Below are 12,567 nucleotides of genomic sequence, written 5' to 3'. Positions count from 1 at the left end.
TCACATCTAATTTTAACGGGTATTATTTTCACATTTAATTTCATTACACTGTTGGGTTATGTATTACATGATCCTAACCTAATGATTAATAGGGTCAGTGGTAAGTTAAAATAGTTGTGACTGAACAGTGGGGTATGGTCGCTTTATGAACTTTGGGGAAGGATAATGTAAGAAATTATGATCTGTTCAATTTCACGAATGGACACATTGTATTAGTGTCGTTTTGATAAGAGGGGTACGACATTATCTCATGACACGGTTGATTAGTTCTCTTTCTTCTATGCTTTATTTATAGAGAACACGGATGCTCTGGGTCCATAAATCTAATAGTAGATTCTTTGATTCCTCCATCCCTACAAGGAACAAAAAGAATCTGCCAATCGCATTGCACACATAAAGAAAGCTCAAAATTAAAGTTGTTAAAAAGGGAAACTGAAATTTGAAAGAAAGATTGATTAATTTAGTTTTCACTTTCAATCATCGCAAGCAAGTATCCATAATAGCATTTCCATGATTTTCTATTACTATTTTCTACCTGAAAGCTTCTCCCAGCATTAAGAAAGTTACACCCATTATTCATCATGGTGGGGCCTACCCAGTTCCTTAGGGAATCAACCTTAGGGAGAAGTTTAAGTGGGAAAACAGCAAGATAAAAACAAACAATACACTTTTCCTCTTTTCTCTCCTTTTAAGACTCAAAATTGTGCTGTTTTCCTTTCTTTGTTTTTGCTGAATCAGAGATTCTCTCCACCCCTTTCAAGTCAAAGAAGGAAGGGTAGGGAGGAAAATAAAAAAGGAAAAGTGGGTGTGAAATGGGAAGAGGCACAGCTCATGGCATATATTCCGCCAACATAACCCCACTTATGCTTCCTTATATGGAGTGAGATCATACAACATCCTAACTACTCCCAATTTATAAAGAGAACTATAGTCTATAGCTTCCACTCATTCACGCATAGCTAAAAGCATCAAACGTATATCTATGTTTCAGTAACACTACCAAAAACAGCTAAATGGATCTGCAAAATCAAACTATGCGTTTGGTTCTCTCAACTGATGCCAAGCCTAGGCTGAAATGGACTCCTGAGCTTCACCAACGCTTCACTGAGGCTATTAATCAGCTTGGAGGTGCAGAAAGTGAGTTTACTATTTTCATATTAGACTTTATATTATATCAAATATATCTTTGCTAATGTATTATTCACACTGTGACATGTGGCAGAGGCAACTCCAAAGAGTCTTATGAGAGTGATGGGGATTCCAGGACTCACTTTGTACCACCTCAAGAGCCATTTACAGGTACTTCCATTGTGGGATGATGGCATCATAATTTGTTGGTTTCAATGAATCCAAAAATCATGAGTTTGAGCTTATCTGTGTTTCTGGTTACAGAAATTTAGGCTTGGGAAAAGCCAACAGCTAGAAACCTGCTCTGACAACACGCAACAAGGTGACTTATACTATGTCTGGTTTAGAAGTAATGACATACATGACTAGTGGTTTTCTTATTTGGCATTGGCATAACCTTGATGCTCTTTATTGGTGCAGGTTACAGTGAAATCCAGAGCAGTGATGGTCATTGCAACAATGAAAATAGTATTGGGACCCAGAATCAGATGACCGAGTAAGTGCATGTTTGATTCCACATCTATGATTCTCATTTAACTAAGAATAACATTAAAATTGATGCAAAAGAAACTAATTATTGCTTTCATTGATCTACGTCTAACCAAAATTGATATAAATCCAATCATGCTCTAATAGTTACAGATTGAACAAATATTTGAATTCCTTTTATTGATGTTGCATGTGAACAGTATTGCCTAGAATTTTCATTGACCAAATACTATGTTTAACAGAAGCTTGAAGATTGCTCAGGCTCTCGAAATGCAAATGGAAGTACAAAGAAAACTTTATGAGCAAATTGAGGTAACAGGAGCACATAATATTGTCTAAACTTATTCCTATTTGAATTCCAACTTTTGCATACGGAAATGTTAATTGGTTAGGATCATGCTTTAGGTCCAGAGACATTTGCAGTTTCGAATTGAAGCACAAGGGAAGTACTTACAAACAGTACTAACAAAGGCACAGGAAACACTTGTAAGACACAGTTCTTCCACAACGGGTATAGAACTTGCAAAAGCTGAACTTTCTCAGTTAGTGTCAATAATCAACAATGCATGTCCAAGCTCTCCCATTTCAGAACTGACAGAAACAAGAGGGCTCAGTTTGAACCATGGAGAGAGGAAACAAGACAGAGGAACCATGTGTTCATTTGAAAGTTCTTTGACATCATCTGAAAGTTCTGGGAGAACAGAAGAAAATCAACCAATGGATGAGGCAGAAAACCCTCAAAAGTTTAATAGTGTTTCCGTTGAATTGCCATTGTTGGCCATTCACCCAGAAGATAGAGCATTCAAGGGAGATACAAGTGATGGAGAAAGTGGGAGAAAGAGAAGTACAGTAACTGATTCTGATGGTGGCTCTGTTGATCAACCTTGTGGAAAAAGATGTGGCAACAAGTTGAGGAAATCAGAAGTGTCAGAAATGCTTGACTTGAACAGCCAATATCAGAGAGACATTGACTCAAGTGTGAAAGAAATTGATTTAAATTGCAGTTCAAGCTTTTGGGGACAATAAAGATGTGTCTATTATATTAAACATATGCAACACATATTATTCTCAGAAGAAAATATGTTTATAAATTATGTATATTTTTATAATGAAAAAAAACTGTAGATCCTGGTCAAGAAAAGGTATTATACACATATATGGCACCTCTCTCAGCCTCTTATTCTTCTCTTAATCTTGTTGCTGATATTGGACCACAGTTTAACCAATTTCTACTGTCACGACTTTGTAATGGGAACCCACTAGTTTGATTTATTCTACTTTTGTGGCTTCTCAAGACCCTACTTGAGTCTTGGTGACACCAAAGCAAGCAAGGTTCTATTGTGAGCCAGTTTTTACCAACATATACCTAAGAGATTGATGGGTAGGGCATGTTACTAACAATAACTTTTAGGGATAAAGTTACGTGATGTTTAATTTTATGAACTAGAAAAGATTGCTTAGAGTAACCCTGTTAGTATTTCTCCAACATTCGAAGGAGTAAAACATCACATCCACAACATCTATGATGTCACCAAAAAAATTGAAGAGTGAAATATGTAGCATTGAGAAACAGGTTTTCAATTTTAAAATTTCAATTGATTGGTAATTTGGTATCACTATCTTCAAGAGAGAACCAAATGTTTGTATAAAGCCTCTACAAGTAAATCGTGTCCTTCCATACAAACTAGTGCATTATCCAGTGGAGTTCTCTTATTCAGATTTCGTTTCTGTTTACTTTCGGGACCAAAGCTACGAATTGGTTGTTTGTATGAATCAAAAGTTTTGATTTGAATTTTGATTCTATTCAGACGCAATAGACAATGGCACATGACTTGAACGTTAATTAAGGAAATAGTGGTCAAGTCTTATAATTACATTGTGGTTGGGAAGGCACATGTAGCTGTCCTTTAGCTGCAATCAACAACAACAATCGATTAGGTGAGGTAGGCTCCAATCCATGAACCAACTTACCCATTTTGCTCCATTAAAAATATTTCAATTATTGATCTATATTACAAATATTCGGAAATAGATCCCCTGACTTTGGAGGGGGAAAGTTAGGGTAACTTTACACATTTAAACCATTGGATTTGTAATAGTAGATCAGATTGTGACACGTGTACATGTAAGTTAAAATATATTTTGTACACGTGTTACAATCTGATCTATTATTACAAATCCAACGATTGAGATGTGTTAAGTTACCATAACTTTGATATCTCAAAGTCAGAGGATCTGGATCCCAAATATTCTACCAAGTTTTACAATAGCTGCCAAGTGCCCAATATAACTCTCATTTATACCTTGATTTGTGAAACGCAGTGTGTTAAGATTTACCTCGAAACATGACAGGAACAGAGGAAGAGTTATTCAGCGAGGAATTAATGTTGGAAGACGCAAAAAGTAAAGATGAGACGATCTCGGTATTCGCGATTTATGAATTTGTGGAGGTAGAAAGCACGGACGTCACGGGACGCCACAAAATTAATAAGTTTTAATTTTGGTTTTAAATTTTTTTCTTTATTTTTTATATTTTTAAAATTAAAATTATTATTTTTAGTTCTTATTTGTTATGTGATCATTTTTAACTACATTTTATTTATTAAAAAGTTAAGTATCAAATATTATTCACCACACAACGTGATATTATGTCGATGTTTGACTTTAAATTTTTTTTATAAATCTTTCAAATAGATGTTATTTATTTGTCTTAAAATAATAGCTAGACATTAAAAATAGTAATTAAGATTTTAGGGGGTTGAAGATTAAAGAAAAATATTTTTCAAAAATCAAAATCAAAATTTATTCATTTTGCAAGGACCAAAAATCGTAGTTTTAAAAATTGAATTGAATTGAATAATTCAACCAAAAATCGATTCTTAACCAGTTCAGGTGATCCCACAAATCATTTGTCATGGAATCGATAGAAAACTGATAGAATTAGTCTAGAATCGGTTGAAATCGATAAAAAAATCAATCAAACTAATTCAATTAAAAAATAATTTTTTAAATATTTAAAATTTAATTTTAAATATTTTTAATAAAAATATATTTAAAAATAATAAATTAGAATGACTTATTTTTAATATATTTTTTAATGATTTATATTGTATTAATTTGATACCCTTTATTCTAAATATAAACTTGTTATTATCAATAGATATTGTTGTATTTTATTAACATTTAAACTTAAGTATTATATTATATTATATTATATGTTAAAAACTTATAAATAATGTTTTTTTTTGTGAAAAGAAAGAAGAGTTTTTTTTATTTTAATTTTTAGTATTATAAAACTAAGATATTATATTTATTTAATATTATTTTTTACTGATAATAATAATTATTAGTTTATTGATGATGGTTCAACTATGATTAAACCATTGAACCTTGAACCAATGCTTAGATCAATTTAATGAATGGTTTAGTTTTGAAAACATTGCCAAAAACAATGTATTTTAGAAGGATAAAAGAATATAAGCTTACTCCTATGTTCTTTTCCACTTAGGTCACCAAAACATTTTAAAATATAAATTCAGCTACATCATTTTTATTCTATAGGTCATCGAAACATTTTCTAAAATCTTGAATTTTGATACATATTAGTGGTTCCTAGGTGAAAACTAAGCTTACTCTTACGTCTCCTTCTAATATTAATATCTTGAGCTTGGGGTCATTAGGCAAATATACCTTGTCTTTAAATCTTAACACTCCATCATCCCTCATATTAAACTCACCACTCTTCCCTTGCCTTATGGCTTCAACCCTAACCATTGAAAATGAATCTACCTTTTAACCTTCCATTATCTCAACTAATAGGTCGCTAGTCACTCTCATCATGCCAAAAGTCTCACACCAATAGGGGTAATCTCACATGTTAAACTTATGTCTCTAGACTCTACAATCAAATCTATCTCCCTAATCATTAAGGCTGACACACATGGATTTCCTACTCATGCCATCAACCACTATATTGGCCTTACCTAGTTGGTAATTCAACTCAAAGTTGTAATCCTTAAGGAATCCTAGCCACTTTCCCTATTACATATTAAGCTTCTTCTAGTCAAACGAATACTTGAGAGTTTTATAGTCACTAAACACCTCAAATTTAGAGCCATGAAGATAGTGTTGCCAAAGCTTTAAGACAAAAACTATGGTTGCTAACTAAAGGTTTTGTGTAGGATAGTTCCTCTCTTGGGTTTTTAATTATTTAGAAGCATAGGCTACTACCTTCCCATCCAACATCAACACTCCCCCTAATCCTAACTTAGATGCATCACAATGCACTACAAATGGCCTACTAGGATCAACCAACACTAAGATGAATGAACTAGTTAATTTCTCCTTAAAGCTTTGGAAACTACTCTCCTATTTACTGTCCCAAAGGAAGACTTGCCTCTTTCTAATTAATTTGGTTGAAGGTAAGGCTAATTTAGAGAAACCCTTTATGAACTTCTGGTAATACGCCACCAAACCCAGGAAAATCCTAATCTTATGTACAAAGTAAACTAGCTAGTAATCAAAGAGAGTTAACAATAACGTTGAAGTTAATGATAATTGTCATTAATTAATAATAATAAACAATTAGTATAAGAATATAGCAATATATCAAACAACAATGAATCTAAAGTAAATTAACCAATGCACACAAAGAAAACTAAAATAATGTACAAAAACATAAATCAACCCTCACATTGACTCAAAAAATGAAGATGCACATCTTTTGGTGATGTCTACCATGTCTGCATACGAAAATGGAGTTGGATAATTTGAATACCTATAATTTATTCAAAATAGAAATAAGTTAAACATTAGCCGATCATTAAATTGTCACATAATCATTTAAAGTAATTAATTTGATTTAAAAATATATTATCTCTCTCCATGACTCCCTAATGTATTCGATAATAATGGCAAACATGTGCGTCATTGTAGACACCCAATTTCGTCCGGGGGGCATACAAATAACAAGATAGGACATCAGAGGGCCCAAAGGCCCAAACTAATTTTTTAGTGGCCCGGAACGGGCCGTTCAAAATCGGAACGGGCCGTTCCCAAGTCCGGAACGGGCCGTTCTCAATCAGAACGGGCCGTTCTGGGCTTCTAAAAAGCCTAAAAAAATATAGGTTGGAACGGGTCGTTCTAGACCAGAACGGGCCGTTCCGAACCAATCAAGGGGGCTTAAAATCTGTACCCCAGAACGGCGTTCTGAAATCAGAACAGGCCGTTCTGGTTCCCCGGAACGGGCCGTTCTGGTTTCAGAACGGGCCGTTCTAGGGTGCAAATGTACTGCATAACGTTTGGATCCGGAACGGGCCGTTCCGGCCCACATCTGATGCCTATAAATAGAGAATCTCGGCCAGCAGTTTGAGGGACCTCAAAAATTTCGTCCAAAGCTTCATAGAGCTCGAAATTTCTCCCTTTTTTTTCTCTCTCTCCTATTGTACTTCTTGAGATTTTGTGAGGCATTGTAGTGTGAAGGGTTGCCACAAAGCACCTAAAATTCTCCATAGTTGAAGATCTAATAAAGCTTGTTACGAGGTATTATTCATCAATCCCTTGTTCTATTTTTCTCTTCTTTTATTTTAATTATTGCTAGCATAAACGCAATCATGTAGATTTTTTAGGGTTTAACCGTGTAATTTAATTTTCATGTAAATAATCATTAATAAAGGGGATTAAATATTTTAATTATTATTATGTTATCTTCATCATAGGGTACCGATTTAGGGCGTTGTAGGGGTGCTTAATACCTTCCCTACACGTAACCGACCTCCGAACCCAATTCTGGTTATCAAGACCATTATTGGACTTTTAAAAACCTTTTCTTTTTCCAATGTTTTGAGTAAAACATTGGTGGCGACTCCATAAACCTATTTTCAAAACCATTAATTAAGGATTAGTCTGGTGTCCGGGCATTCCTTAATTGATGAGACTTTTAAAAGGATGTCTAAACCATAGGTCGCAAGATCGAAAATTTTCGGGTTGCGACAGATGGCGACTCCACTGGGGACGTTTTAAGAGGGTCAGGCCCATTTAATTGATGAAGTTAATAAAATAAAAATAATAATTTAAATATTTTTCCCCTTTATTAAATAAAAATAATAATTTAAATATTTTCCTTTATTTTGTTTATTTTATTTGTTTGGCTTTGATATCTGTTTGCTTATTTAAATTCCGCACCTATTTGAAATAAAATTGCACACAAACCTTTGCACACAACAGTTCTCCCTACACCCGGGGGCATGAGGGTATTAAACATAGGGAGTGGTTGACGTACGACCGGCCCAAGTTTGGCCTTGGAGCCTGCGAGCCTTGTCGGAAATCACACTCAAGGTGATAACCGGTTACTCTAGCCCGAAATACTGCGACAGACCTTAGAGTTTGCCAGGTGACGGTGACAGAGATACTGGGTCCCTATAATGGGGGCACCTTAGGGGCCTTAAAGACTAGTAAGATTAGAACCATCCTATACAAAGCACTTTTCTTGACAAGGACCACAGACCAAGGATTTGATCATGATCGTTCGTGGGTGTACGTTGATTGAGCATGTGTGTGCATTTGTTTGTATTATTTTGTTCTAATAAGAGTGGATTGGAATTTTAAAATAGGCAACCAAATAATATAAAAAAATAATAATTAAATTTTATACCCCTTTGTACATTCTTAGGTCGGCATTCCATTAACATCATATAGGTAGTTTCCTTTTTGTAAAAAAAAATGAATCAATAAAAATCAATATAGGTAGTCTCATCTTTACCATGCATCATTCCCCTTTAGATAATAGAAACATGATAAAGATTAGGCAAAAAAAAAAAAAAAAAAGGACATGCATTCTAGATTAGTTCATTAATTTCATGCATTTTATTTTATTAGCTAAGGAGGATTAGGTTGTCGTATGTGTAGAAAGTTAAGAAAAGTGAATGCTCTAATATACGACAGTATCTGCTTTATAAAGAAAAAAAAAGCCCAAATCAAATTTTTTTAAAAAAATATTATGGTTGGGCCCTTGCGTTGATATGTTTCTCGAAGTAAGTCTTCTTAGAATCTAATATAGATTCTCACTTACTACTGTTGAAATCTATTTGAGCATTCACAAATAAACAAATCAATGAGACTGATATTTATTATTCTCAACTTTCTCTACATTCTGCATTACATTCATTTAGAACATATCCCTCCTTGTAAAAGAATAAATAAGAATAAAAAGGGAAATTAACCTATGTGCGTTAATCGGAAGTAATGGAAACAAGCCATGCATAAAGAGTTGAGGGTAAGGAACTCCACAATCATTAAGACGCCAACTCTTACCCTAAGAGGATAAAGTCGTGTCGTGCAACCGTGAAATCCAAAGGGAATGGATGGATCCACACTCTTAACGAGTTGCAAGCTAGTAGAGAGAACCTGAGGATGACGAATCTCTCAAACACTAAGGCAAAACGATTAGAGCTTTCTCAAAAGGTGATTTCAACAAGAGAGAAGCATTGCTTGTTAAGAAGCTGCTAGAATGAAAACCCGCAAAGGGCATTCTAGGCACAAAAAAAAAAAAAAGGGCAATGTTTGTTCGAGCTGAAAATCGAGAGACAGCTTGAATGATTTCATAGAAAGCTCTATCATCGCTTCTACCCATTCCTACATCTCAGGAAAGATACGGGTTGAGAAAACCTTCATGAGAGAAGAAGCCAAGGGCCCTCCCTCTACACGAAATCTTCTGAAGCGCCACATCCAAGCAAGTGGAGGACTAGCTCTATAGTTAGATGACCTAAGCCTCTCTAAGGGGCAACCTCCTTCTTTTTCTTTGTGTACGAATCACGAACTTGGGGCATGCCCGGGCCCTCAAGCTACATTAAATGGGCACGTGTAAATTGACAATTATATTTTAATGCCATACACTTTTCTACTTCATTTCTCTTCTCCCTTTTATCTACTCTAAGCCTCGTCATCAAACCTTAAATGAACAAGTACATTTGAAATAAGGACGTCATCAGAAACAATGGCTTAATACGCAATAAAAAAACAACACATAAAGATCAATCAAATTGGGCATGACTTGTGGATAAAAGTCCAAATGAAATCAGTGCAAGGGGCATCCCCCTTTAATGAAGGAATGAAAGATGATCACAAATGCTGCAAGGACAAAGGCCTGGCAGGAAACCCACTAAGGGGGCTGCGCAAAAATTAGGGCAAGGTCCGCTAGGAGACCGACAAACAAAAAGGGTAGCCTATGCAAAAGTAAGGATCAAAGAAAAAAAAAAGAAAATGTCCGCTAGGGAATACATCTTAAGTAACCTAGGCAAAAGTTAGGACAAAGCAGCATCCCGAGCTGAAAACCGAAAGGCGGCTCGAGAAGATCATTTAATCAATATGCAATCCCAAGTCATCGCTTAACTCTGAAGGAAATAATAAGCTAACGCAGAAAATGATTTCCTCACTTTGAATGTGCTTGTTCATCAGCCTAAACCACTAGCCTACCTCGGCCTGCCATTCTTCTATATGACAGTCTTTCTACCAAAACTTTTACAAAAAATATATATATATCCTCCTATTCCTCTCTTTCCTCTTGACCTATATGGCATTAAGATAAATTTAAGAGATACACGGAGTATGCACAGTGAACACTCACAAGGAGAAGATGGAGGTGTCCTAGAACAGAGTCTAGGTACACCTAATCTAAGAGCTAACATATCACATTCGGTACAAGCAAGAGGGCCGAACTACACAAATCTCAGGTTCAAGAAGCAACACTGAATTCAACAGGGCTAAAGGCTAACAGTCCATGTCATTGATCAATGCGCATAGATTAATTTCTTGAAAGTAAAAATAAATTTGCATTTTAAGCATTAGCATAGAAGCATCACTCCATAACATGCATATGGCACAAACGTGCACAAAAGGGTATAAGTTCATTTAAAAAAAAAAAAAAATTTGAAAAAATCCAATCCACTTCTACTTTGCATTTTCTTTTGCATTCTTGCATTCTTTGTGTGTGTCTATCCATCACTTGCTGGAGGAATCAAGAGGCCGAAGCATTCATAAAAGCTCAACAATCAAACAAGCAAGCCTATAAGCATGAAGAGGCCATCGCGCCCTACTCCTCAACCGAATGAAGGATGATCTAAGAGAATGCCAAGACCAGGAATGACTTCCTAACCAAAGCCAGGAGTGGCTTCCAAAATAACACTCATCAATAAAGATTCAACAAATAACATCATCATGTGATCCCTCCACCAATGAGAACAACAAAAGATAAAAAAAAAAAAAACAACAGAAAAAGGCAAGCTTCATACATGTTGAAAAAAAGCCGAAGCATTTATAAAAATAGCAGAAAAAGGCAAGCTTCAAACATGAAAGAGCCGAAGCTAAACAAAAATGAACTTCAAAAAAAAAAAAAATCTACCACAAGCAGCGCTTGGAGAGGCGTCACAATACTCACGTGGTAGGGGCAACACTAGAGTCCCTGCCAGCCATCCAGTTCTCTGCCCACCAACACAGGGGCACAACAAACATCTCCTGCCCATCCACTTAGGGGCAGTCTTTCATTCCACAACAATCAATCATCAATGAATCAAAAGGACTCAGCATTGCGCCTGGAGAGGCATCACAATACTCACATGGCAGGGGCAACACCAGAATCTTTGTCAACCATCTACTCCTTTGCCCACCAACACAAGGGCACCACTTATCAAAAATCCTCGTCAAGGGGCAATCACATCATCAACACCAGCAGACGGCCTGGAGAGGCTATGAAAATACTACGGCCTAGAGAGGCTATGAAAATACTACGGCCTGGAGAGGCTATGAAAATACTACGGCCTAAAGAGGCTACGAAAATACTATGGCCTGAAGAGGCTACGAAAATACTACGGCCTGGAGAGGCTACGAAAATACTACGGCCTGGAGAGGCTACGAAAATACTACGGCCTGAAGAGGCTACGAAAATACTACGGCCTGAAGAGGCTACGAAAATACTACTACGACAACGAGGGTACCGCCGAGTTCCTCAAAGTCAAAATCGGGACCGCCGTCGATCTCCCACCATAGGTCCGTTGAAGCCTTAAAAATCAGCACAACTTGATCGAGAGCTGCCGTGGAGCCTCTCAAATCAGTGAATGACAATGAGGGTACCGCCGAGTTCTTCAAAGTCAAAATCGGGATTGCCATCGAGCTCCCACCTGTGGGCCGGCTGAAGCCCTAAATATCAGTCCAGCCTGGAGAGGCTGAGCTCATAATATACTCCCTCTTCAACAAGCAACAAATAAAGGCACACATTATCACAAGAGAAACAATGGAGCTTCTACTCGAAGACTGAAGATCAGGTGTACAGTTTATCAACCTTGAGTACGCAATCAATGCTCAACTGCTCTAAAGGGTGAGGATACGAGCAAATACACCTGTCCAAGGGAAGCAACGCAGAAGCACCAACACAGAGACGGGAAGAAGACCCGGACGAAATGTCTACGTCTTTACTTGCCTTTGGAAAAGCAACACAGCTATTCCAAAGGACAAGTAAAGAGGGGCAGCTGTAGACACCCAATTTCGTCCGGGGGGCATACAAATAACAAGATAGGACATCAGAGGGCCCAAAGGCCCAAACCAATTTTTTAGTGGCCCGGAACGGGCCGTTCCAAAATCGGAACGGACCGTTCCCAAGTCCGGAACGGGCCGTTCTCAATCAGAACGGGCCGTTCTGGGCTTCTAAAAAGCCTAAAAAAATATAGGTTGGAACGGGCTGTTCTAGACCAGAACGGGCCATTCCGAACCAATCAAGGGGGCTTAAAATCTGTACCCCAGAACGGCCGTTCTGAAATCAGAACAGGTCGTTCTGGTTCCCCGGAACGGGCCGTTCTGGTTCCCCGGAACGGGCCGTTCTGGTTTCAGAACGGGCCGTTCTAGGGTGCAAATGTACTGCATAACGTTCGGATCCGGAACGGGCCGTTCCGAATCCAGAAC

The 12,567-nt window shown here is 36.9% G+C and overlaps 1 protein-coding gene across 1 annotated transcript; it reads left to right on the top strand.

Annotated features, from left to right (window-relative positions):
- Nucleotides 1–728: 728 nt before the first annotated feature.
- Nucleotides 729–2,803, top strand: LOC109808640 (myb family transcription factor PHL8). The gene is made up of 6 exons (XM_020371703.3): nt 729–1,137; nt 1,223–1,299; nt 1,393–1,450; nt 1,549–1,624; nt 1,860–1,929; nt 2,023–2,803. Exons 1-6 carry the CDS (start codon nt 1,014–1,016, stop codon nt 2,641–2,643), a joined length of 1,026 nt encoding a protein of 341 aa, XP_020227292.1. The 5' UTR covers nt 729–1,013; the 3' UTR covers nt 2,644–2,803.
- Nucleotides 2,804–12,567: the final 9,764 nt, after the last annotated feature.

The sequence above is a fragment of the Cajanus cajan genome, chromosome 3, assembly GCF_000230855.2.
Source record: "Cajanus cajan strain Asha chromosome 3, NIPB_CcT2T_4, whole genome shotgun sequence".
Classification (NCBI taxonomy): Eukaryota; Viridiplantae; Streptophyta; class Magnoliopsida; order Fabales; family Fabaceae; genus Cajanus; species Cajanus cajan.
This window is presented reverse-complemented; position numbering and strand designations above follow the sequence as displayed.

Coding starts and splice junctions, on each gene's coding strand:
- LOC109808640 (XM_020371703.3), top strand. CDS start 1,014: ATGGATCTGCAAAATCAAACTATGCGTTTGGTTCTCTCAACTGATGCC. Junction 1,138..1,222: donor TCAGCTTGGAGGTGCAGAAA/GTGAGTTTACTA, acceptor GACATGTGGCAG/AGGCAACTCCAAAGAGTCTT. Junction 1,300..1,392: donor ACCTCAAGAGCCATTTACAG/GTACTTCCATTG, acceptor TTCTGGTTACAG/AAATTTAGGCTTGGGAAAAG.